The sequence below is a fragment of the Aquarana catesbeiana genome, linkage group LG03 (genome assembly GCF_042186555.1).
Source record: "Aquarana catesbeiana isolate 2022-GZ linkage group LG03, ASM4218655v1, whole genome shotgun sequence".
NCBI lineage: Eukaryota > Metazoa > Chordata > Amphibia > Anura > Ranidae > Aquarana > Aquarana catesbeiana.
The window spans coordinates 316,615,052-316,643,035 of NC_133326.1; the positions used below are offsets into that span (position 1 = coordinate 316,615,052).

Consider the following 27,984-nt stretch of genomic DNA (forward strand, 5'->3'; position numbering starts at 1 on the left):
CACATTTAAGAAGTGACGGGCCTTTAATGAGTGAGCTGTCCCCTTTGCCCAGTCAATATCAGGATAGTTGAAGTGCCCAATTATGATGAGAGTTAAAAAAACAAATAAAAAACAGCCTTTGGAATACAGAGTAAAAATAAATAATTAATAGCAATAAACTTTTGTAAATTGTCATACAAATATATATTTGAAATAAAATCTTTATTATTTTGTGGCAACAACATGGTGTGGGTGGATTTCTGGCAGTCACTGGCTGTGTCACGCCCCTCCAGCCTGTCTTAGAATAAGAGGGAAATTAAGCCTCCATCAGTCTATATGTAATATTACGCCCCCATTGTGTTTAGCTGGTTAGTGGGCGTGGAGGAGGGAGGGAGTGGACTGTCATTTACCACTGTGTATACGCCCACAGGTGTGACTCTATAGTCACATGAACTGCTCAGACTTTATAGAGAGGAAATACTCAGCATAGAAACTCACTGAAAACTGAGCATGTGCAGAGTTGCCACTACAGCTGCAGAATACCTTGCTGAATTGGGGACATGAACAGAATGTGGAGATAGAGAGTAGCAGGATCAAGCAGTTTTTTTGCAGAAAACAAATCTTTTGTGATGGAGTATGAACAGCATGTAATATAGCATTTATTGATAGTTATTTATGATGTGGGTTTAGTGACACTTTTTGATTATTTTTTTGGGGATGTTCTTTTCTCTTTCTGTAGCCGAAACTGCACAGCTGAATGCTTTGTTTGAAACAAGCAAGGAAACCATCTGGAGAGCTTATATGGTATGTTCATTTTGAATTATTAAATTGTTTATCATAACCACTTCAAGTGGTTGCAAACCCTTTTTGGTGACTTTTACCTATAGGTAAGCCTACAATAAGGCTTACCTATAGGTAGTTGAAATATCCCCTAAAAGTGCGCCGTTTAGGAGATATCTCACTTGTAGTGCGCCGATGTCGTCATCGGCGCATGCGCTGTGAAGAAACAGACCACTTTTCTTCCCCCAGCGTGTGCCGTGACTGACGGCTCCCGCACGCATGCGTGGGAGTGATGTCACGCGACTCTGGCCAGTAACAGAGCCAGAGTCCGTGGCCTCAGAAGGAAGAGGGGCGAAGATGGACGTGGCCTGCTCAGGGGACAGCGCGGGCTTCGTTTGCAGGTAAGTGTCATATAATGGGCTAGTATGAGATGCATGCTAGCCCATTATGCTTTTCATTTGCAGGCCTTGCGAGGAGCAAAAGATGAAGTAAAACCCATCGGGATTTACTTCCTCTTTCACCTCTCACGCTGTAATACCCCCTATGGACCACAGTACTTTTTATATTTCTGCTATGAGCCTATTAATTCAGCAGTAACTTTGTCATTATATGATAACAAAGTGATGCATATTTAGTTTTTTTTTTAGGATATAGGTTTTTTTATAATCTATAGTAAAAAAAAAATAAGTACACCTACACTGATCAGTGTTAGTATACGTGTAAATCTTATTCTATCTTTTACCATTCAAAGGGTAAGTTCACCTTTCACACAGGTACCCCCCCCCCCTCCAGTCTCGCTCACCTTGAGCGCAGCGATCACCCGCTAGGAAACATCAGGTTGCCGCCTCACCGGTCTGGGGCTTAGAAATCCCCCGCAGCTTAACCTCCAAAAAGTACTTCGTCGGGAGATACGTTTAGGAGCATTCTAATTGGTCGGCGACGTCACATGGGCGGCACGACCAATCACAACCCGCTTAGCCCGTCCTGTCACCGCAGATGAAGAAGAGAGAAAGCTGCTGGGATTTCAAAACCCCGGACCGGTACAGCGGCAATACGATTTGTCACTGCGGGGGATCACCGGACTCCAGGTTAGCGGGACCGTGTCCAATGGGGAGGGGGTCCAGTGATTTTCTGTAAAGGTGAACTTACACTTTAGGATTATAGTACAAAGTATTTCAAAGGTAGTTACAAATGAAATACATTTTTTTTTTTAAATTTTGTTCTTTCTTTTAAATGCAACACTAAACAAAATTAATAAATACATGAAAAAAAAGTGATTGTAAACCCTCGCCTTTTAAAACAACCCATTCAATTTAAAATGGTAATTGAAGGCAAAACGTGTGTATAGATATAAAAAAAAACATTTTCTTTAATCGAACATCGTGGGACACAGAGCATTAGTAATTACTATGTGGGTTATAGTCCACCTTCAGGTGCTGGACACTGGCACACCCTAAACAGGAAGTTGCCTCCCTATATAACCCCTCCCATGCCGGGAGCAACCCAGTTTTTTCACCAGTGTCTAAGGTGTTGGTCACAAGTAAAGATGCGCTGTGCTGAGCTCCACTGGAGTAATCATTGCTGGGGCTAGCTATTCAGCCAGATCCATTCAAAGTGTCTTTTAGGCCAAATTGAATGGTACCCGGGCCTCGTGTCCAAAGAAACGAGGTCTTTGCTTGTAAACGTTTCTCTTTTTAGAGAGCTGGACCCTGGGATCCAGTACTTTTGGTATTAAGGCCATAAAGTTTTACTGGCGGGGTGCTATTGCAGGTCCAGGATTGTGGGTTCCCCAAGGGTCCCCGGTTCGTGAAGGTTTGTTAACGGAACCCACCGTGAGGGGTGAAGATTGGGTCCGTTGGTTTTACCATAGAAAACCCAGAGGAGGGAAAGGTAAGTGGAGTTTTTTCTTATGAAATGTCTCCTTTAAAGTAAATGTTGTCATGCCTAAGTGTCACCACTGGGGGCTGTATGGAGAACATTCCTTCTCATGCTTTGCTCAGAGATCACGCTGTGTGACAGAAGCAGCAGACTTTTTTCCTCCGGCTAGCAGGCAGACCTCCGGTAAGTTTGGGGGGTTTTGCTTCCTCCAGACACCCCCACCTGGGCTGAACTCTTCCCTTTTTCATGAGGCTGAGTATAAGGGAGAACTGAAAACGATCGGCCATGCTGTTTTCTTTCATCGCCCCTACTCGGCGGCAGCTTCCAGGTCTCCTCCACGCCATCCCTCCCTCACTCACAAGCCGATCCCATCGGATCGGAGGCCTGTGCTTGCGCAGGAAAACTTTTTTTTTTTTTTTGAAAGAGAAAGGCGGGGTGGCGCGATGCAAGGTGGGGGAGTGGGCTTAGTCCGGCGTTGGCATCCTCCAACGCGGGAGTGCGTTTAAAAAAAAAAGAATCCATTTCTGCTGGCTGCAAAGTTGTCAGAGAGACATACAAGCAAAGAGGAGCATGAAAAGTTTTGGTGACACAGGCATTTCCTATTTACTATTTGCATCAGGCTGAGCATTACCCTGTTTCCCCGAAAATAAGACCTAGTGTGATTGTCGGTGATGGCTGCAATATAAGCCCTACCCCCCAAATAAGCTCTACTCTGTTTCCCCGAAAATAAGCCCTACCCTGAAAATAAGACCTACAAGGACTTTTACTAGGGCTGATTTGAGGGGTAGGGCTTATATTGCAGCCGTCACCGACAATCACGCTAGGTCTTATTTTCGGGGAAACAGGGTAATAGCAGCGGCAGTGGCTGGACTATTGCTCAAGCAGTGGATGCAATTTCTTCTGGTAGTACCTCTGCTTTGCTAAGGTCAGAAGGAGGGGTTGAAACACCCCCAAAAAGAGCTAAAATGATCTCCCTCAAGCTCTGGAAAGCCTACTCATTTCTGCAAATTGTATCCTCCCCTGAGAGAGGGTGGCTGGTCAGAGTGAGCTTCAGGGCCATGAAATGTTTGCAACTGTTTTCAACACTGCAGCCCCTGTTTATTTTACTAAAAAGATTATTTTTCCATCAGGGGACCGTGGTGAGTCTGATGACTCCTCTTTTGAGGAGTCAAATGCGGGAGAATCAGCTTTTTCAATCTTAAGATTGATGGTGCAATCTCTTGCTGAACGGTCTGCTCCACATTTTTGTACCCTTAACTGAGTGTTTGGGTTCGCTAAAGCCTCCTCAAGCTGTGCATGCCTTTTCCTGTCCATTCATCACCCAGATAAACATTATTTTCCCTCCTAAAAAGTTTTCACACTTTATCCTATGATGGAGGAAATTCACTAAGTAGGGTATACCAGCAATTAACGCTGTTATATCCTCTGTGAATAAGAGTTTGACTTATCCGGCAGACAATGCTCAAATGCTTAGGGATCCAACGGATAAAAAGTTGGAAGTCCTATTTAAAACAAAAAAAAAAGAACACTTTTTTCCTCTGGCAGATTGAGTGTCTCAGCCTGCGCTGACAGTAATTGCTTAATCGTTGAAAGACCAGTTTAAACAGGTGTTCAAAGTTATCCTGCTCAGCAGGCCCAGGATCTGGCAGCTTTATGTTTGCAGTAGTTGCTTTGAGAGATTCTATCCTTCAGACCTTGCGCCCTTCGCTAAGCACCATGCAGAAGCTCCTGGCTAGTCTTCCTTTTGCAGTGAAACAGCTATTTGGGGATGTTTTGGATAATACTTCCAAAGAAATTCTAGTGGAAAAAGTACCCCTTTTGCCATTTACAAAAAGGAGTAAATTTATTTTCGTTTTTTAAAGCTCCTTCTGTGCCAGAGGCATCAGCCTCCAGGCAGTCACGAAGGCTTCCGCCGTCAGGTTCAAAAGGTAATCCTCGGGGTAACCCCAGGGACAAAAGAGGTCTTGGGGGAGGAAACCTACAAGATACTGAAGCCTCCTAATGAGGACACGCCCCCGCTCGCTCAATAGGGGGAATTCTTCTGCAGTTCTCAAGGATCTGGCAGGAAGAGTGTCAAGACGAATGGGAGACTTCCTTAATAGCTCTAAGGTACAAACTGGAGTTTCAAGAGTTCCCGTCTCCTTCTTTTCTCAGATCAAACGTTCCTAAGGATCCAGAGAAAAAGGCTTTCTCTCAAGCATTGGACCATCTTTTGGCAAAAAGTGATCATGGTGGCCCCCATGTAAGAGCAGAGGTTGGGGTTTGGTTAAATCCAAATGGACATTCCGGATCTCAAAAATCTAAATTCAGTTGCTGAATATAACCACTCTTTTTTCGCATGGAGTCAATCCAATCAGTTATCTCCATCCTACAAGGAGGAGAACTTCAGGCGTCAATTGACATCAAAGATGCATACCTGCATATGCCTATTTCCTCGCTCACTAGTAATATCTACTTTTCAACGTGGAAAATCTTTTTCAATGTGTAGCTCTGCTTTCCGGTCTAACTACTGCACCTAGAGTGTTTACCTGGACGATCTGTTCTTGATAGTCCAGTCGGTAGCCCGCTTAGACCAAAGTATGGTCACCACATTCAACTACCTGGAATATCTAGCTTGGTTTCTCAGCCTAGGAGAAATCTTCTTTAAAACCATGAAAAGGGCTAAGATACTTGGGTCTGATCATAGGTACACCCAGAAAAGGGTATTCTTGCCCCAGGCTAAGATCAGCGCCATAAAGGAACTGATTTAGGTGGTCGATGCAAGATGAATTCTTCTATTCAACTTTGAGTGAGGTTGTTGGGAAAGATGGTGGCTTCTTTCAAGGCCTTATGCTCAGTTTCATTCGAGACTGCTGCAAAACATTATCCTGTTGGCTTGGAACAAGGGGTTCAAGCTCTAGATTTCCAATGTGTCTGACTCCAAAGCCTACGGCCACATCACCCTGAACGCACCCTATCTCGTCTGATCTTGGAGGCTAAGCAGGGTTGGGCCTGGTTAGCACCCGGATGGACCACCTGGAAATACCAGGTACTGTAGGCTGGGTACGCTCGTTTATGGTTAATATCCAAAATTCTGCAAAGGGGACTATCCTTCCTTCAGTTACCATGGAAGTGGCACAGATCAGAAATGACCTTGCCCATTATCATTCTAGAAATTCAGGCAGAGCACTTGGTTCCGAGGGCCTGAACGTTCAGTTTATGGTATTGTTCTGCCAGGATTCAATCTGACTATGCTACAACAAATGGCTTATATTAATCACCAAGGGGGCACAAGAAGTTGTGCAGCCCAGAGAAAGGTGACTCATATCCTATCTTGGGCAGAAAACAATGTACTTTGCCTATCGGCGGTCTTCTAGGAATAGAAAATTGGCAGGCGGACTACTTGAGTCGCCATCAGTTGTTCCCGGGAAAATGGTTTCTTCACCCCGATATCATCTTTCTGTCAATATGTCAAAGATGGGGGATCCCAGACATAGATCTGTTTACGTCCAGGTTCAACAAAGAAATCGACAACTTTATGTCAAAAATAAAGGATCCGCTAACATGCAGAACACTTGCCTTGCTATTCCTGTGGAATCGGTTCTCACTGATTTATGCATTCTCTCCTATTCTGCCTGCGTCCACGACTTCTTCGCAGGATCAAGCAAGAAGGGAAGTCGGTGATTCTTGTGGCCCCCAGCAGGGCCCAGGAAATCTTGGTATGCAGGGATCGTAAAGAAGACAGTAGGGGACCCATAGACCCTACCGCCACGGCCAGACCTTCTTTCGCAAGGTCCAGTATTCCATCCTACTTTACAAATGCTAAATTTAACGGTTTGGCTATTGAGACCCACTCTCTGAAGAAACGTGGGCTGTCAGGTTCAGTGGTTTCTATCTTCATTAATGCAAGGGAGCTGGCCTCCATAGTTATATATTATGGAGTCTGGGAAGCATATGTCTCCTGGCGTGAAACCAGGGGTTGCACCCCAGGAAATAGGTCAAAGGTAGAATCCTTGACTTTCTGCAGATGGGGTGAGAAATTAAGCTGGCCTTGAGTGCTTTCTAAGGACAGGTCTCGGCCTTATTGGTATTATTTCAACGACCACTTGCTTCGCATTCTTTGGTTCGTAACTTTTATTCAGGGGGTAACACGGCTTAATCCCCGGTTAGGTCACCCCTGAACCCTTGGGACTTGAATTTAGTTTTGGGGGCATTACAAAACAGCCTTTTTTTTGGACCGATACGACATATTCCCTTGGTCCTTTTTTGACAAGGAAACTATTTTTTCTGGTAACCATATCTGCTGCAAGAAGGGTATAAGAATTGGCTGTTTTTTCTTGTGAAGAGACATATTATTATTGTTCACAAGGATAAGGTAGTATGGCATCCTCATCTTAACTTTTTACCGAAGGTAGTATCAGGTCTTTATCTAAACCAGGATATTATTCTATCTTCATTTTTTCCAGAACCCTGTTCTATGGAAGAAAAATCACTACATTCTCTTGATGTGGTGAGAGCAGTCTACTTAAAGGGGTTGTAAAGGTAAAAATTTTTTCACCTTAATGCATTCTATGCATTAAGGTGAAAAAACTTCTGACAGAACCGCCGCCCCCAGCCCCCCCGTTTTACTTACCTGACGCCTCGAAAGTCAGCTTCGCGTTCCCGACATCTGTTCCTCCGCTCACCCTGGCCGCTGATTGGCTGCAGTGGATGGATTGAAAGCAGCGCAGCCATTGGCTCGCGCTGCTGTCAATCACATCCGATGACGCGGCGCGCCGGGGGGCGGGGCCGAGTGATACAGCGAGCGGCTATAGCCGCCGGCTGTATCACGGGAGCGCGCCCGCAAGCACTCACCACCGTGCGAGGGAGCTCGCATTAAGGTGGTGAATGCTTGCGGGGAGGAGCTGAAACAGCCGCCGAGGGACCCCAGAAGACGAGGTTCGGGGCCACTCTGTGCAGAACGAGCTGCACAGTGAAGGTAAGTATAACATGTTTGTTATTTTAAAAAAAAAAAAAAATCACCTTTACAAACGCTTTAAAGACGACTGCTCAGATTCGGAAAACGGATGTTTTGTTCGTATTGCCTGAAGATCCTAAAAGAGGACAGGCAGCATGGAAATCTACTATTCTATATGGATTCGACAATTAATCGTTCTAGATTATGGTTTAAAGAGGTAGTTTCTACCCTCTCAAATCAAAACGCACTCCTCTAGGGCTGTTAGTGCTTCGTGGGCAATGCATCACCAGGCCTCCATGGCTCAAATCTGCAAGGCTGCAACTTGGTCTTCAATCCATACATTTGCCAGATTCTGTCAGGTGGATGTAAAAAGACATGAGGATGTCACCTTTGGACGCAGTGTACTGCAGACAGCAGTATAAATCCTCTGATCTCATGGTGCCCTACTTTGGTTGTGTCTCCCTCCCCTCAGTTGGCATTGCTCTCGGACATCCCACATAGTAATTACTATGGCTCTGTGTCCTGTGATGTACGATGAAAGAAAATAGAATTTTTATTTTCTTTTGAAGTACATCACGGGACACAGAGGTCCCGCCCCTCTTTCTAGTATACACGTGTATTGCTTTGCTAGAAAACTGAGATACTCCCAGTATGAGGGGCGTTATATAGGGAGGCAACTTCCTGTTTAGGGTGTGCCAGTGTCCAGCACCTGAAGGTGGACTTTAACCCACATAGTAATTACTATGGCTCTGTGTCCCGTGATGTATTTCAAAAGAAAATGATTTTACAGGTAAGCTGTTATAAAAATCCTATTATAAATACCCATTTTCCCCTTTGTTCTCAGCTGCATAAGAGCTAGAGGAGGAGAAACAGCAGTAGACTGATCTTCCCAGTGAAAGGCTGTGCAGGGTGGGGGTTGTCAGGGCAAGACTGAGAGCAGGCTAAGTTCATAACATAGCTAGAGAACTGACCATGTTAGGTTCTCCTGCTTTGTGTGGTCAGTTTTGATTAGGAAAACAAAGGATCATGGAACAAAGAACAGGAGACTTTTTCACACAAGTACATGATACAAGCAGGCACATATCAGGAATATGAAATATTGAGTTTACATTTTCTTTAATGGTTATAAATATAGAAATAGGAAAACCGGCAGGGAAAAATTTAGTTAGGGAAGAATGATAACGTGTCAGGTTGACTTCATATTAAAGTGGTTCTAAAGCCCTAAAGAATACGTTCACCTTTTATATAAAAAAGAAATAAATGCTTTTTTTTTTTTTTTTTTTTTTTTAGATAAAAATATTAGCATTTATTATTTTTTTTGTAATGGAGCCTGTAAAGCTGTGATCGGCTGATCGCGGATGCAATGCCAAGACCCTTCAAACTCTCAGTACACTATCTGCCTGTACCTCCAATAAGGGAAGGCAGTTACCGAAGTGCAGAAAGAATCCTTGAACTACAAGCCATTGGCTGTGTTGGTCGACACTACTTGTGTTTCATTCATTTACAGAACTCTGTGAATGAATAATGCAGTTGTGTAGGCGGAGCCCCGTACCACCATGCTGTTTTTAAATTGTGAGAGCGGGTGTAGGGAGGGAGGGATCGGGAAGAGAGGGGGCAGGACCTGGAACATGTAACATGTTCCAAAGGTGATCATGGCCTTTAAGGCTTTTTACCTTAAGACCCCTTTCACACTGAGGCGGTTTTCAGGAGTTTTAGCACTAGAAATAGCACCTGTAAAGTGCCTGAAAAGTGCCTCCCATTCATTGCAATGTGACTTTTCACACTGGGGTAGTGTGCTTGCGGGACGTTAGGAAAAGTCCTGCAAGCAGCATCTTTGGGGTGGTTTTGCACTCCCAAAATGCCCTGCCCATTGAAATGAATGGGCAGCGCCTGAAAAGCGCTTTGCAAGCGCCGCAACACGGGCGCTTTTAACCCCTTCTTTGGGGTTAAAAACGCCCTATTAGCGGCCGAAAGACACAGCTTTAAAGCGCTAAATTGCGGCTAAAACGAGCGGCGCTAAGGAGGCCCCCCAGCCCCAGGGTGAAAGGGGCCCAATCTCGATCCAGCGATATGCATGAGAGCAATGGCTCTCCTCACTCTCTCTCTCCCTCCTTACAGGCCAGATTGATAGCAGTGGGAGCCATTGGCTCCTGCTGCTGTCAGTAAAATTCTGTGATGAGGGAGCGGCAGGGTGAGGGGATTGGGCAAAGCCCTGATGTCTTAGCAGGGAGGGTGGGGTACTTGGAAGAGGGAGCAGCCAGGAGCTCCGGCAGGCACCCTAGAAGAGGAGGATTGAGGCTGCTCTGTGCAGATTTCAATTTACTGGAATCAGGTTAGCTGTGAAATGATTATGGATTGATTTTATTTTCCACATTAGAGATCCTCTTTGCTCTGCCCTACTAAAACTGAGGCCTTTTAGTATATCTGATGATATATGTTATGGGTTTATTCATTAGAACAGCGAAAAGAACACTAAGGATGACAAAACAAAAGTACAAAAATATTATAACCTCTAATCTGAAATCATTTTGCCATTGGTGTTTGCACTGCTGTATTTAGCAATGGCCTACCAGGTGCCCAATATAAGTTTTATGGGGGTAAAATTTATGACCTGGACTTTCATGGCAGCAGGAGCTTGATAACACGGAAATGTTAAATTTTGTGCAGGTGAAGCCTCCCATCCAAAATATTGGATAGTGCAAATCCACGTGACAGGTTACCCTGTATTTAGTGAGGGGTTTAGAACAATCTTCCATCATGATATGCATTAGAGACGAATGAACTAGCATCTATACAAACAGGAGGCACTACACCAGCTTATACACTATGGTTACTAAACGCTCATGAACTGCACTGCAAGTGTCATCAGATGTATTGTCTTCTTCATACAGACTACAGATAAAGAAGCCCCCGGGTTAGTGTTTATGCACGATTTGGTTTTCCTAAGTGGATTCCCAGCAACGTTTAAGGACACGAATCAGCTGAAGTCGAAACTACCTGGTAGCTTATCATCCAAGATTAAACAAGTAAGGCATACGTTTTATGAAAATATATGTACTCACAAACCTGCTTCCTATTTTTGCATTTTTCTTGAATGATGTTACCAGACGCAGCAGACATTTTATAGTGGTGCCAACACTACAGCCTATAGGAGTTGTTACCTAGATTGGATCCAAGATTTAGTGCTTGATAAATCAAGAGCATTGGCTGTAGAGCAATAAGATAAAAGATGGGGCACTCTTGTTAGGCGTAAGACTGACCGATTTTCACGATCCACGCAATCGAGGTGGATGTGGGAATTCTTTCCGTTATGTTGTATATCTGATATCCGAGCAGTCAAGTGGACTCCTCCGCTGTCAGAATACACTGATCAGCGCTACAACTTATTGGCAGCAGGAGCTTGATAACAAATTTAAATGCAAATGCAAATTTTTAAAATTGAAATAACAAACATGTTATACTTATTTTTCCCCTGCTGGAGCAAGTTGGCTCATGCTTTAGTCCCAGTTCACACTGATGCAGTGCAGTGCTATTTGAGCCCATTTATTTTGTATGGTTCAAATCTCACCACATCCACACAAAAAAGGTGTATGCATTTTTTTTTTGCCACACTAGAATAGGATTGTATGGGCATCCACACCCATACAATCCGATTCAGTCACACTGCATTTTGTGAACTGTTTTTGTGGTGTTGTTAATGTAACAGCGTTTCCCATGAACGGAGTGCCAATGTGATGTGTCGTGGGAAACACACAGGAATCGCTGCAAATTCCGCACTGCATCAGTGTGAATTGGCACTTATAGGGTTTTTGTTGCCCTCCTATTGATCAACTGTGGGTATAGGATTCTGTATCTGGAGATTTTCTATTTATTTACGCTATTTGTTTGTTTTCTATTGGTTAAACTAGATGGATTTGTCTTTTTTTTTCTTTTTCTCAACCTGACTAACTTTGTTAACTGCCTTCTGTTATAAGTCAGCGCTGTATCTCACAGTAATTGGACTTCTCTTTTCATTTGTACAGTTCCACTTTTTTTTTTTAATCCAAAAAGGTTCTTATTAGTATTAAAATAGCCTTAAAGTAACAACATCAATGTTGACAAAGACACGCACTTATGTTGTACATATTCAGTCAAAGTAATAGATAACAAGGTCTCTGCAATATAGCATACACAAAAGGAATGTATTACAGGCAATTGTCAAGTTATCAAACTCCGGAAGACCAATAAAATGAGATTTAATCACAGACTGTTCTCAGGAATATGTTTAACGTAATATAAGAAAGCCTAAATAATTAGAGTATAATTAGTAGAGAAACTATGAAAACCTAAAGTGTTGTGTGCTATCTCAAATATAGTGATGTTGTTATCCTTAGACATAACAGATCACAAACGAGTATATGATGCTGCAACCTAAACACGTAAGAGCCACTGGTACAGAATCAAGTTAAAAAAAAAACTGTGTGTAATGGACAGCAATTCTGCCTGCCCAAATCTTCTGAAATGTTTTTGAGAAACCTTTGTGGTCATAGATGGTTTTCTTGTCAAAAGAAGTTTATTGAGTATACAATGTTATAAAGATACATAAAGTAAGTTTACAAGGGTCTATAAAGTAAGCTCATTGTTTTACAGTAGGGTTTATATAGGTAAATATCATGAAATTTCAAATATTAAACACTGGGTTCACGTAAACCTAAATTAAAGATATATATCATTTCCTTAGTTACTTTTGTAGGTATTTAAATGATTTATACCTACTATACATATTGTTTACAAGTAGAGTGTATATAGGTCAAATAAATTCTGATAATGAGATTTAATCGTAAGGTGGAGAAAAGGAAAGAGAAAGAAGAAAAAGGGTTGAAAGGTAGAGGTATGGTCCACAAGGTTGTCCCGCTCGTCAGTTTATTATTCTTTTTAGTTTTCTTTGAAGCCTTAGAATGGGTGTCTCTGTAAGTCATTTAATCTGTTACCATGGCAACAGGACAGAGTCATTGAAGTTTGACAGGAACTGTTGTTTTATCCAAGGATGCCAAAGTTTTTCAAATTTTGGAATTTGATTTTGATCGATGGCTACCATCTTAGCATGGGACATTGTATTATTCATTCTGTGAATTGTTTCTGCTAGTACCAATGCAGGAGATTTCCATGCCTTGGCCACTGTTTGTTTTGCAGCCGTTATTAGTTGGATCATAAGTTTGAATTGAAAGAGTGTTAACCATTCCGGTTTTAGATTAAGTAAAGTTAAATATGGATCTGGTTGTATTATTTTTTTAAATATTTTAGATGCAATCACGAAGACTTCCTTCCAGAAGGTTTGGATTACTGGGCACGTCCACCATATGTGTAAATATGTGCCTATTTCTGGGCATCCTCGAAAACAAAGAGCTGAGGTATTAGGTGAATATTTTGCCACTCTAGCGGGTACAAGGTACCAGCGAGTTAGAACTTTATAATTTGTCTCCATTGCTAAGATGTTGGGTGAAGATGACTTAGATGTGAGCCATATGTTAGACCAGTCCGTGTCTTCTAAAGTTCGTCCCAGGTCCTCCTCCCACCTCTGAACGTAAGAGGGTCTATTAAGATTTGCTACTCCATATAATTGATTATAAAGTGATGAAATTGTACCTTTAGCAAATGGATCTTTTGTACAGATTGATTTAAAAATGGATAATTGGGATAATGGTGTATCCCCCTTTAGGAATGGTGTATAGAAATTTTTGATTTGGAGATATCTAAATATCTCAGAGTTTGGTAGATCATATTTTTCTCTAAGCGATGGGAATGAAAGGAATGATTTAGATGCTATGAAGTCATTTAGTGTCTGAATGCCTGATGTTGTCCAAGCTTTAAAAGAATTTGGGTAGATCCATGCCGGATAAAAGGCCGGATTTCTGATAAAAGAAAGGAGAGGATTGTGTGGAGATTGTAACTGATATTTGGTTTTTAGTTTATCCCAGAGAGATAAGAAGTGTTTAGTTATGGGATTATGAATTTTAAAGCGGTCTTTAGGATCAAGCCATAATAAATTTGATATTAATAGAGGGTCATTTTCTAAAGCCTCTATAAATACCCATAATGGGATTTCCTGTTTTGCATGGTATTTGGACAGACTGGCCAAATGTGCTGCTCTGTAGTAGTTAGTAAAATTAGGGTATCCCAGGCCTCCTTTATTTTTGGGAAGATGTAGTGTGTGTATAGGTATACGTGGTTTAGAAGAGCCCCATATAAACGAAGTTGCTCTTTTTTGTACTATTCTCAAAAAATAGGAAGGAATTGGAATAGGGAGGACTCTGAATAGATAAAGCAATTTGGGTAGAATAGTCGTTTTGATTGCATTAATCTTCCCTATCCAGGATAAAGGAAGTTGCGACCATTGTTTTATTAGATTTGTGATCTGTCTTAATACAGGAGGATAATTGGTTGAGAATAAGTCATAATGAGATGCTGTTAAATGAATTCCAAGATATGGGATTGATTTTTCTGCCCATGTGAATGGGAGTGCAGCCCTAGCCGGGATCAATTCCATGTTTGTGAGTGAAATATTAAGCACTAGGCATTTCTTAGGATTAATCATAAGGCCGGATAGGGCTGCAAATCCATCAAGAGCTGGTATTAAGTTAGGACCAGAGACCTGTGGTGATGATAGAAAAATTAATATATCGTCTGCAAATATACATAATTTGTGTGTAATACCTCCTACTTCAATGCCAGTTATAGTTTGGTTTGTTCTGATGTATTGGGCCATGGGTTTGAGTATAAGGGCAAATAATAAGGGAGATAATGGGCAACCCTGTCGGGTACCTCTTTCGATATTAAAGGCTTCAGATTTGTATCCAGCATATTTTATATAGGCTTTGGGTTTATTATATAATGCTTTGATCCATGTTAAAAAGTGGGGTCCAAAACCCCATTTTTGTAATGAATATTGCATATATTGCCAGGATACTGTGTCAAATGCCCTCTTAATATCGAGAGATAGAAAACATAAAGGGATTTTCTGTTTTTTAGCAATATGTGCCAATAACACTGCCCTGCGTATATTATCGCCTGCCTGTCTATTTGGCATGAAGCCTACTTGATCTCTATGTATTAATTTTCCTATAATGCTATTGAGGCGTTTTGCTATTATTTTTGCTAATAATTTAATATCGAGGTTTAAAAGAGAGAGAGCCCGATAATTCACACAGGAAGTATCATCAGAAAGGGGTTTTGGGATCATACAAATAATTGCCATTAGTGTTTCTTGCCGAAAAGAATGTCCATCTAGAAGTTTGTTAAATGTTTCAGTGGGAATGGGAGAGAGTATTTCTGAGAATGTTTTATAGTATAAAGCCGAGTAGCCTTCTGGGCCTGGTCTTTTGTTAAGTTTTATGTCTTTTATGGCGTTAGCAACTTCATCTATAGTTATAGGCTCATCCAAACTGCTTTTTTGATTCTGAGATAACTCAGGTAAGGTTATTTTTGAGAAGAAGGATTCAGCCTCTGTAGGATTAAATTCATTGTTTGTCTTGTATAAAGTTGCGAGATGTGAGTGAAATTTATGGACTATTTTAACTGGATTACAAGTGTAAAAATTTTTTGATAATTTCAAACGTATTGGTTTGAAAGATTTGTTAGTTGAATTTAATGCCCGAGCCAAATATGTACCTGGTTTGTTTGTATTCATGTAGAAATTGTGTTTGGAGCGTTTGAGGGATTTATCAACTGACTCAGTGAGAAATAGATCGTATTCCAATCTAGATTTTTCCAGATGAGATTTTGTACTCTGAGATGGATTATCTTGGAATGATATGTAGGCTGCATTAAAATTGAGTTCTAGTTTTTTTGCTAGATTTTTGCGTTCCCGTTTAAATAGTGCCATTTGTATTTGTTTTGTACCACGCAAGACAGGCTTATGAGCTTCCCACAGTGTTATTGGGGAGATGTCTGTTGTATTATTAATTGATATGTATTCCTTTAAAGCTTGTTCAATGGCCATCTGATGTAGTGGGTGTTTGAGCATTATGTCCGGTAAGTACCACGTTGGGTCATGCGCTTTTGGTATGGCTGATTTCTATAGTAGTGTATACTGCATTATGGTCAGACCACGGAATCGGAATTATATCTGATGCAATAATTTCTGGTATCATACCTATTGTTAGAAAAATATGATCTATTCTGGTGAAGGTAATCTAGAGATTATTTTGGATGGTGTAAAAGGTGATTTATCTAGAAATGGGAGGAGGACCTGGTTCGAATCCCCACACATTATCAATGTTCCTATTTTGTGTGTATTAATCACTTGTAATATATGTGAGAGGAATGGTGTAGGTTGTTTGTTAGGAGCGTAGTAGGAAATCACCGTGATTGCTGTATCCATTATATAACCCATGAGTATCAGGTATCTACCTTCTGGGTCTTTAATTTCTGATGATAAGGTGAATGGTGTGGATCGGTGAAATGCAATTAGAGTTCCCCTTTGCTTGGTACAGGCAGAAGCCGTGTAAATTTGTTGATAAAAAGGAGAAATATATTTAGGAGTAGAATCTTTGGTGAAGTGTGTTTCTTGGAGGCATACTATGTGAGCCTTCTTGTTATGGAAAGTACGGAAGGCTTTGGTCCTTTTTTGAGGGACATTTATTCCCTGAACATTCAGGGAAAGTATATTCAGTGGTGCCATGGCAACGGATCAAATAGTTTTGACTTACTTTTTGTTCTGCAGAGCTGACTGCGCAGATCAACCTGTGTGGACTGAAGAGATGAATAGATAGAAAAGAAACCAGTGAATTCTGGAGTAAAGAGTAAACAAAAAACATATGAGATTAGATGATACATTGTATAAATTATTTTTTGCAAGTAATCACAATTTACCCGTGAAAGAGAATAAATATCTCTCTCAGGGGAATAAGTGCCTTCGTCACACTCCCACATAATATGGTTGGGAGAATGAGAAGGGCTAATGGGGGTACACGGATCTTCCGCTTACAGGAGAGAAGTGCTATGTCAAAAGACATCAAAATGATGTTTCATTAATTGGAGTGCAGAATATAGTTTTTGTTGAAATTATTTATTCCAGGGTGGTTGTATATGGTTAGTCTTGCCCTAGGCTAAATAATTCAGTTAGGTACTGTTAATAACTTTGGTATTGATGAAGATAGTTTGAATTATTTTGGGATTTTAACCCTTTTAGAGTAAACAATTACATATTTTATTCATATGTAACTGTTTAGATATGTTAACTCATAAAATTGAGGTTGTATTGCTTCAGATTAGAATAAACAAAAACATAATTCTAGGAACTAGTTAGGTAATAATATATTTGTTTTAAGAAAAGAAAGAAAAAGCTTCCATTACTTCTGGATTATTGAACATATTTGTCCTAAAAAGTAATAAATCTATTGTTATTACCTGATAATATATATCTGAACAAGAATTTCCTTATTTCACTTATATATTCTAAGGCTCTATGAATCAGAAGTAATAAGAAATATAACTGGAATGTAACATGATCCCACACAGTGTGTGACTATCAGAATGCAGTTACATTCAGTTATAAATATAGGTTTTTTATAGAGAACCATCTCTTAGTATAATAAATGAAGAGATATCAGGAATTAGGATGTCAGTCCATTGAATCTTCTTGGTCCATGGATGATGTGGCATAACGGCCTCTTTTGTGAGAATGATGATTCCCATTTTGTTCTGAAATTTTCTGAGTGCTGCCTGAAGGTGAAGATGATGCCATTCTTCTGCGTGTGGGAGAGTTGCTGCTTGTGGGTTCTGTCAGATTTAATTTTAAAAGGGTTTGTTGTAGTTCATTTGCTGATCTGCTTCTGTAAATTGTACCTTGGTAGTTAAATCTGACTGAAAAGGGGAAGCCCCATTGATACATAATGTTGTGGCGTTGCAGTTCCATTAGTTGGGGTTTCATGAATCGTCTTTTAGTAATAGTAAGTTGGGAAAGGTCAGCAAAAATTTGATAATTGTGTCCTTGAAAATTAAGTTCCTTTTTTTCTCTTGCAGCAATTAGTATTTGTTCTTTCGTTCTGTAATAATGAAATTTTGTGATTATATCACGTGGGGGTCCATCTTTCTTTTTGGCTGTGAGGGCTCTGTGTACTCTGTCCAGTTCTAAACGTTCAATAGGGATATCTGGCTTTAGTTCTTGTAATAGAGCAGTAATAGTAGATTGCAGGTCTGTCACAGTTTCAGGTATTCCCCTTATGCGCAAGTTTGAACGTCTGGCTCTATTTTCGTAATCTTCGGGCTTAGTTTGAAGTAATAAATTCTCTTCTTTTAATTGTTCCAATTCTGTTATATTTTCTTCGGTTGTAATTTCAATTTCATCCATTTTTATTTCTAAGGTTGCGGTGCGGTTTCCCAGCTCTCTTATTTCTTTGGTTAGGCTTTTTGTTATTTGGTCTGAGGTTTGTTTTAAAGCCTTATGAAGCATCTTTTCAAATTGTAATAATATTACTGGGGATACTGAGGAGGCTTGTGGAGAAGTTTGTGAGAGGATTTGTTCTGTATCTGACTCAAATGCTGTGACATTTTCTGTCTGTGAGAGCGCCCTGATGCTGTATCTTGTGAGGTGACTGGAGTTGCTTTAGTTGCAGTGAGTGCCTGTGAGCTCTTTGTGAGGTGATTTTTATTTCTGCCACGGTTTTCTCCCAGTACCATATTTCCTGCCCAAACTTTCACAGTTTGTTCCCTGGGGCAAAAAGGTTCAAATGGATACCTTTTGAGCCTGCAGGCTCCGCTTTGTCCTTCTCTTCTCTCCTCAGCGGTGCGGAGCTCTAACAATGCATGTCTGCTCCGTTAGGCTCCACCCATCTCCCCCCCATAGATGGTTTTCTAATACAGGAGTGTTCCATTAATTTTCTATTGTTGTAAGGTAGGCACAACTAGCTTGGATCCACACCTTAGCTATGAGCTTCTTGGCAGTGAACAATACCGCATGCAAAATGGTACACAGAAAAGTGTTTAATTTTAAAGACCCAGCAATCATAGCCAAGGGTCTAATTGCACTGGGGAAGCCATGCTGTCCTGCAAAAATTTACTGTATATAAGTTGTATCTATGGGCAGGACTGGAGCAGGTGGAAAAAGGAGACAGGACCCCTTGGGCCCTCTAAGGGCATAATAAGTTATAATATGGTTTAACCACTTCCAGTCCAGGCCATTTCTGACATTCCTCTCCTACATGTAAAAAACATAATTTTTGTCCCCTAGAAAACTATTTAGAACCCCAAACATTATGTATTTTTTAAGCGGAGAATAAAATGGTAGGCGTTGCATATTTTTATGTCACACAATATTTTCTCAAACACAATTTTTTTTGGAAAAAGTGCACAAAAAACAAAATATAATACCAAATTGTTTGGTAAAATATAAAGATGATGTTACTCTGAGTAAATAGATGCCAAACATGTCACGCTTTGAAATTTCATCTGCCCGTAGAATAGTGTCAAACTATGGCACCTAAAAATCTCCATAGGTGATACTTTAAAAGCCTTTACTGGTTACCAGTTTAGTGTTACACAGGACATCTGGTGCTAACATTTTTGCTCTCTCTCTGCATTTGAACAGGGGCGTTTTACGTTTTTTTTTGGTTCTATATGTACCTTTTAATTTTTTTAGCAACTTTATTGCTATCACAAGGGATGAACAACATCCCTTGTGAAAGCATAGGCCATTACAGATCCTCTTCATGGACTATTAAAGAAATCGGTATGATCTGATGTTTTCACAAGCCAGTAATGAGACCAAAACCGGAAATCCTTGTTGCTCTCGGTTTCCAAAGGTCTCTTCTGTAGCGGGCTCCCTGATTGCATGGAAGATCCCAGTAAAGGTGGTAAAAGTAATTCAGTGGCTCTTTAGCCACTAGGATTACTTTTACTTTGTAGGGAATCAATGGCATAAGAAAATTATATCTTGATAATTGCTGCAACAATGACTGAGATATCCCCCTTTTCTTCCAAATGTGTTTATATATGTATGGTGGACGGGAAGTGGTTAAATCCTCCTAACTTAACTGGCATCAAATAGGTATAATGAAGTAGAAGTACTGTAGATGAATGAGCTCCTCAGTTGGTTTGAGGGAAACAAATCTGTGGCTGTTTATAACCTGGGTCTTATCAGTCCTCAATAGGACTCAAATCGGTGTCCTACAAAATCTTTCTATTATAAGCATGGGCTGTAGAGTCCTACTTTAATAAGGTATAATACACACTGGGCTTTAGGTATGTAATTGTCATAGGAAAGGAATAGGCTCAGCCAGTCTGTGTTAAGAAACAAGTCACATTCTCATTTCATTATCACATATTGCAAAGGAAGAATTAGAAGGCTGCTCTGGGCCTGCACAGACTATCAGAAAATAATTAAATTTTCACCTTCATTTATGTCTAGTATATTCTGTTTCTTAACCTTTTTGATTCACTATACAGCCAATTGCCACTTAACCTGCCATAAACTTAAACAAATGTGGTAACATCGTGATCAGAATACCTCAATCGGATCAAGTCCCTCAGTTAATGTACTAGTTAAAGTACTTGGGCGTTTGAGGTTTTTCCTTGTAAAGCTCCATGTACCCTCCTCACCCGGTTGTAAGTGATTGCCTAGAACTGGCGGTCAGTTTAATAGAAAAGTCCCAGTGTGATTTGCAGGAGAACAGACAGCAGCTACCCCAAATGAACTGTGCAGTTAAACTCTTCATTCATGAATATACCGTAATAATATATTTTTAATGTGGGCTTGTAAAGCCCTAGCTCCTAATCTTAGGACATTGTAACATGCAAATACTGAAATCTTTTAATGGTATTAAAAACCGTTTTCTCCAAGTTCTTTCTTTATTATTGGCCCATCACTGTGGTGAGTGGTCTTATTGGCCAGTAAGAAAGGGTGAGACTGCTTTTTTTTATTCTTTATTGGCTCGTGTGGTGTTTTTTTATTTATATGATAATATACACTCACCAGCCACTTTATTAGGTACACCTTGCTAGTACCGGGTTGGACCTCCATTTGCTTTCAGAACTGCCTTCATTCTTCATGCCATAGACTCAACAAGGTGTTGGAAACATTCCTCAGAAATTTTGGTCCATATTGACATGATCACATCATGCAGTTGCTGCAGATTTGTTGGCTGCACATTCATGATGCAAATCTCCCGTTCCACTAAATCCCAAAGGTGCTCTATTGGATTGAGATCTGGTGACTGTGGAGGCAATTGGAGTACAGTGAACTCATTGTCATGTTCAAGAAACCAGTGGTGAGATGATTTGACATTGTGACATGGTGCATTGTCCTACTGGAAGGAGCCATCAGAAGATGGGTACACTGTAGTCATAAAGAGATGAACATGGTCAGCATCAATACTCGGGTAGGCCGTGGCGTTTAAACGATGCTCAATTGGGACTAAGAGGTAAAAATATCCCCTACACCATTACAGCACCAGCAGCCTGAACTGTTGATACAAGGCAGGAAGGATTCATGCTTTCATGTTAACCCTGAATTTTGACCCTACCATCTGAATGTCGCAGTTTAAATCGAGACTCGTTAGACCAGGCAACATTTTTCCAATCTTCTATTGTCCAATTTTGGTGAGCCTGTGCAAATTGTAGTCTTAGTTTCCTGTCCTTAGCTGACAGGAGTGGCACCTGGTGTGGTCTTCTACTGCTGTAGTCCATCTGCTTCAAGGTTCGATGTGTTGTGCGTTCAGAGATGATATTCTGCATACATACTTTGGTTGTAACGAGTGGTTGAGTTACTGTTGCCTTTCTATCATCTCAAACCAAGCTGTCCATTCTCCTCTGACATCAACAAGGCACTTTCGTCCACACAACTGCCGCTCACTGGATATTTTCTCTGTTTCGGACCATTCTCTGTAAACCCTAGAGATGGTTGTGCATGAAAATACCAGTAGATCAGCAGTTTTTGAAATACTCAGACCCGCCCGCCTGGCGCCAACAACCATGCCACGTTCAAAGTCACTTTCCTTTTTTCCCAATGCTGATGGTTGGTTTGAACTTCAGAAAGTTGTCTTCCCCATGTCTAGATGCCTAAATGCATTGAGTTGCTGCCATGTGATTGGCTGTTTAGCAATTTGTGTTACCAAGCAATTGAACAGGTAAACCTAATAAAGTGGCCGGTGAGTGTATAATTTTTTTACACAGTATTTATATATAAAAGGGTGTTAATACCATATAATGGCACCGCCTTCAGGCCAATGGCAGTCATAATAAAGCAGCAAGTAATCCATGACAACAAATGATGTTTGAGCAAATACAGACTTTATCCCCTTCCTGCTCACACCACCGTCCATTTAAATAGTTCGGGACGCCTAGGGTATGGGATGGATCGCTGATCATGTGGCCACTGTCACAGCGGTCACATTATTTGAAGCCGTTCTCACCAGCTACCAATCTTTTCCCTGGTCCAAGAGCTGTCGGCAGCTCGATCTTTGTGGTAAGAGCGTGCTTTCAGCACATAAACCTCAGCCTTCCAGCGATGGTTATATGCGGTGTATGGGTGTTAAACCCCACCCTTTTGCTGCCACATATAGGTGTTAAAAAAGAAAAAAGGAAGGCTCTTAGGCTCTGAGGAAAGGGGTTCTCCCCCGAAACGCATCAGCCATTGCTCCATCTACTTGATGTCAGGTCCTGATCTGTTGATGTTCATATTGCTATTGCTAATGCCTGTGACCCATGCTCGTTTGTGAGTATACACTTTGCTGTTTTATGCCTTATTAAAGCGTTACCAGTGGTAATGCACTAGGTCGGTTCGCCTTCTTTTTTTCTTTTTTTCTTTAGCCTGTGAATACCCATTATTCTGAGGAGGGCTGCAAGACAGCAGATACTACTGTATGAAGCTGGTCACACCACATACTGAGGAACTAAACACCTGAGCGCAGGAGAGCTTTTATTGTGTACACATAGGTGTTAGACAGTCATATAGGGGTTAACCAGGAACATGGCGCCTCTTGCCTCCCACAATTTGTTATTGGCCACTGAAGTGAAATAAAAAATATAGGCAAAAAGTTTTTTGTTTTTTTTTTCCTTTAGATACTACTATTGCCTAAAGTGCTTGTTACCTTCCTGTTCGCCATCTTCTGAGCTGCACAATCCTAGCATCTGCAGTAAGTTATCCTGCACTGGCCAATCAAGGTGGCCAAAGATATCGGTGCTGGCTAGAGAGTTTTTACGTTGTACCCTAAATCAGCCAATATACAGAAGGGGAAAGGGATCAGGCCAAAAATGGTACCTTTCTAGTGTCTCAAGCGTTGGGGCTCACACAGCACTCTGTACGACTGCAAAAAGCATGTGTGAAAAGGGTGTCTGTTTTTATCCTCCTTCCAAAATGTATTATATAAAAGTTCAGTTTAAATAATGCTGCAAAGTTTCTAGTGTAACATTTTCCAAAAGTATTTCCACCACTAGATAGAGCTGTGTCCTTGTGTGACTGATCACTGAGGATATGTATATTTTTATATAGCCCACGCTGTGCGAGTTACGCAAGCGACAAGTGTAAGAGATTAAGAAAAAACTTGACCTGTCTAGTCACATAGTATTTGAATATTTTGAATTGTGTAGATCTAATCTAGAGGTAATCTGTTTTGTACAGAACGCAGTGTCCGTGTGCAGCCAATAATCCACGTTATGCTGGATAGAATGTATAGTTTACAGTGCAAAAATTTCACCAGAGTTCAAGTACTTAAAAGAGACTTAAGTAAAGAAAGCATAGCAAGTAAGCTTGAACACCAGGCAAAAATAAAAAGCAACCATGTAATCCAGCTACAAAATAAAAAAAATAAAAATCACCTAAGCGGATTTATCATTGAATCGTAAACCTAAAGTGGAGTTCCACTCGTTTTTCTGTTTATTAAAAAACAGCAGCTACAAAAAGTGTAGCTGCTGACTTTTAATAAATACGCACTCACCTGTCCCACGGTCCAGTGATGCGACCGCCCAAAGCCTTGGTTCTCACCCCTCCTCTCCCCGGCGCCAGCATCACTAGTGTGGGCACCCGGCTGTGACAGCTTACGGCTTTACAGCCAGGTGCGCCCTGCGCATGCGCGAATCGCGCTGCGTGTCCTGAATGGCCGAGCAATCTTCTGGGACCTGTGACATGTCTCGGCAGATTGCAGGGAGGGAGGGAGGGAGAGAGAGAGGAGTCGCTGCCTAGGCGGCCCGAGCGGAAGTGGGAGCTAGATACTTGTCAAAACTAGACAAAAAAATGACATGCGAAATGTGGCACGTCAGGGGATTAGGAGTCCTTAAAGCGGAAGTTCCACTCTTTAAGCTCTGCTTCTGAAAATACTGGTTTTCTGGCTGTCACGTTACAGTGTAACTAAAGACAAAACATTTTTTTTTTTTTTGATAGAGTAATGCCCTGTACACACGATCGGACATTGATCGGACATTCCGACCACAAAATCGTGGTCGGAAAAAAAAAAAAAGAAAACAAAAAAGTTGTCGGAAAATCAGATGGTTCTGAAAGTGGTGACGTAAAACACGTACGTCGGGACTATAAACGTGGCAGTAGCCAATAGCTTTCATCTCTTAATTTATTCTGAGCATGCGTGGATTTGTGTACACACGATCGGAATTTAACTGATCAGATTTTGTTGTCGGAAAATTTTATATCCTGCTCTCAAACTTTGTGTGTCGGACATTCCGACGGAAAAAGTCCGATAGAGCCCACACATGATCGGAATTTCCGACAACACAATCCGATCGCACTTTTTCCATTGGAAAATACGACCGTGTGTACAGGGCATAAGGCCCCTTTTACACATGCGGACCATTTGTCTGTTTTTCATCCATTTGGTAAAGTAGAAGTAAACTCATCGATTTCAAAAAGCAGTTACATTTCCGGCACGTGCTGGAAATGTAACTGTCACATTGGTTGTGCTCTCAACCAAACTGTCAAACCATCCAATGGCTGGGGTCATAACTGATCACATGTGCAGCATTATGGCAGTTGAAGCTCAAACAGTGACTGAGATGGCAGCTTCCTTGGCTGAAAACGATAGGAGGGTTTGCTTCCACTTTAAGAGATGAAAAAAGGATGTCAATGCATGATCATCCATTTACATCAACTTCTGTCAACATCCATTTTTTTTATGGATCAAAGTCCTATTCTTATTCCGTTAAAAAAAACAGAACGGACGAAAAACAGATGTAAACTGAATAACTGAGGTGAAACAGATGAAAAACTGATGAGATCTGGATTTAAACTTCATCCGTTTTTTCTTTGAAAAAATGTGACCTAATGAAATTAACTGAGTCCGCATGTGTGAAAGGGTAAGTCAGTTTTTTTGTTTTTTTGTGTGTTTTTTTTTTCTGTTTGGGAGATTTCCCTTCGCTACTTATTCCATAGCCAAAAGAGGAAGTGAGAGGAAATTCCTCAAAGTGAGGGGATCTTGTTTTGTCACCAGAACTTGGTGTTCCCATTGGAAGATTTCTCCTTTTATAACTTTTCTGATGTCAACCCAAAATTTTGGATTTTCTTTTACTTTCACTTTTCGATGATAGTGGTAAACAGGATAAACAGGGTGAATCTCTCTAATGGGGGCACTAACAGTAATAAAACTGACAGGTGTTCTAATACCTTTCCCCTGTATCCAAAACTAAATAATAAAAAAAAATGTTTGCCTTTAGATATAGTTTAACTGCCTCCCGCCCTCTGTATTGTTAAATGACGGGTGTCCTCCCACTATCACTGCTCGGGGATTGGTGGTACGCTCTGTCCCTGGGACACGGCGCATCACCGATTCCCTGTAAAGAGCAGATGATGAGGCTCACAGTGTGTGAGGAGAAGCCGATCACTGGCATTCCCTCACAGGGGAGGTCTGCACAGATAAACAGGGTACTGATCATCCTTACCCGATTATCAGTGCAGCCCCAACAGTGCCTAGCAGTGATTCCGGTCAGTGCATCACTGCTAGGCACTGTTGAGGCTGCAGCGTTGGTCAGGTACCAGCTGCCAGAGGCCCGTGGAGCACCACACAGGTAAATGTTAAACAGCTTTTGTTGGTAGCTACACCATTCTTCAGCTGTTGACATTTTTAATTAGATTACAACTAGTGCACATTTTTGTTCCACTGAACACCAGGGTATGTCCTGAGAGAGGGCAATCCTTTGTGTAGCACAGTCCTGTTATGAGGTGGCTCAAATTTTGTCTGATTCAGCTATGTCCGCCTTCTTCGATGCAATCTTTTTTCACTAGTGTGCTGTGTCCCAGTTATTCAGAGAAATCATTATATGGATTATTAATATTAGTGTGATGCTGGGAAACCTTTGATCCTGCCATCCATGTGGATGTTACTGAACATGTATCATCTACCTACACGTGTTTAATGACAGTACACATCTTCATGGAAATGGTATTCCCTGTTGGCAGTGGCCTCTTTCAGCAGGATAATTTACCCTGCTACACAGCGAAAATGGTTTCAGGAACACAACACCAAGCTTGAAGTGTTGATTTAGCCCTGCAATTCTCCAGGTCTCAGTTCAATCATGCATCTGTGGAATGTGCTGGAAAAAACAGTCCATGGAGGCCCCACGTCGCAACTTACAGGATTTAAAGGATTTGGTACTAACAGCTTGATGCCAGATACCACAGCATACATTCAGAGGTCTAGTGGTGTCCATGCCTCCATGGGTCAGGGTTGTTATGGTGGCAAAAGGGGGGGGCTCACTCAAAATTAGGTGGGTGGTCATAAAGTTATGGCTGATCTATGTATATATGGTCTATTCACACCACTATGCTGAAAATCACAGGTCAAAATTGTACCCATCACTGTTTCACAATACAGAAAAGTCTCCTTATGTGGATGTCTTTCAGAGAAGACACTGAATCTGCTGCACCCATGTTATTTTAGCTCACTGTAATATATACAATTATTTGATATCATGTCAATCATTGATGCAAAAAACGTGACAATTAACACAGATTTGTTAGCATGGTTTGCACCACAGAAGTGGAAGTTGCTAATCCAGGATTTGACAGCAGAGTTTTTTGGTGAGTCTCCGAACATCTAAACAGTTGATATGGATTATCACCATTTTCCGATAAAAGAAGAGGCAGGGTGATACGTTGCTATATTTGTACTTTTCAGATCTTTTCTGTTCGAATTGGTGACTGTCCCAGTGAAAGGTAATATGGTCATGTCATGTCTTCACCCGTCCAGTTGCTCTTCCTGGATAGCAGGAGACTTCATTCCAAATAACGGGAATATTACACCACAGTCAGCTGCTCCCCGGCGTATTGTCTGCTAGTCTCAATGCAAATGTTGTTCTGTTTATAGAAGAAGTTTGGATGCCTCTATTCCCTGCCCCATGACAAGATATGATGTTGCCAATCTCAGTCTTTTTTAGTTTTAACATGACATGAACTTGTTAATAGATTTTCGTTGACATACATTATGTAAAATGTCTGTTAATTCTGTTCTTTTGTCATTATGTTAAAATGTTCCAAAAAGTGGGTGGTACTCCCACGCTATCTATCAGTGAATATATAATTGATATTACTAAATTAGCTGCTACAGACACGTGATGTCGCCACACCTACTTGAGCTGGTAATTTTTGCGAAGCATTGTTTGGAACCTCTATCATGCATCTTGGGATTGTTTTGCATAAAAAGCGTGGATTGTTTTTATTCATGTGAGTAGTATTCATACTTTGAAGTGCAATAAAACCTCTTAGACAGTTTTATACTATGTGAATTCTTCCGTTTTGATTTTTTATGGGATTCTGTGCATCTATGGTTGCCATTGATGTTACAATTGATTGGATTCACGATATATACTGCTGAACTCCATCCAGACAATATGAACTGGATCTCTACTTGATGGGATTGTCTTATTTATGCTGATTTAACTCTGTAGTGGAGTCCTCATGTTCTGGTAAGAGTCCATTGCTTGTGGTTGGTAAAGGCTCACGTGGTGATTGTCAAAGTGGATTGAACACCTTTCTGCAAAGTGTCAAGGCAGTGTTTTGGAAGACCTAATCTAGACTTTTTTCACACATATATATATATATATATATATATATATATATATATATGCACATGTGTTTTGTTCTATATTTTCTATGTTATATTTCATTTTGAGTCACCTTGTACATTATCGCATTTTAAACAGCAATTTACGAAATGAAAGGAAAACGCATCCACAAATAGACCAATACCAGTGGCAATTCCAACCGAGGGGTCCCTAGTGGATAGAGACAATAGGAGAATTTTGAAGAATTATGGAACACTTTTTAATACATATAGGATTATGACTGTATAGCCACCGACTGCAACTGAACTGGGTTATTGCAGTTTGCATATGTTGGGTTTGTAATATATCACTGGATTTGTTTATGCTCTTAGTATTTTGTATATATACAGTATCACACAAGTGCGTACACCCCTCACATTTTTAAAAAATAT

At 40.9% G+C, this 27,984-nt stretch overlaps 1 protein-coding gene and 1 pseudogene across 1 annotated transcript in view; both read left to right on the plus strand.

The window, feature by feature from the left end:
* The window catches only part of GNPTAB (N-acetylglucosamine-1-phosphate transferase subunits alpha and beta), a 207,394-nt gene that overhangs the window by 80,703 nt on the left and 98,707 nt on the right, over positions 1-27,984 (plus strand). The window contains exons 6-7 of the mRNA XM_073620327.1: positions 719-783; positions 10,465-10,599. Of these exons, the coding sequence (XP_073476428.1) occupies positions 719-783; positions 10,465-10,599 (200 nt within the window). The remainder of the gene's footprint in view (positions 1-718; positions 784-10,464; positions 10,600-27,984) is intronic.
* On the plus strand, positions 5,562-5,677 carry LOC141135959 (5S ribosomal RNA; annotated as a pseudogene).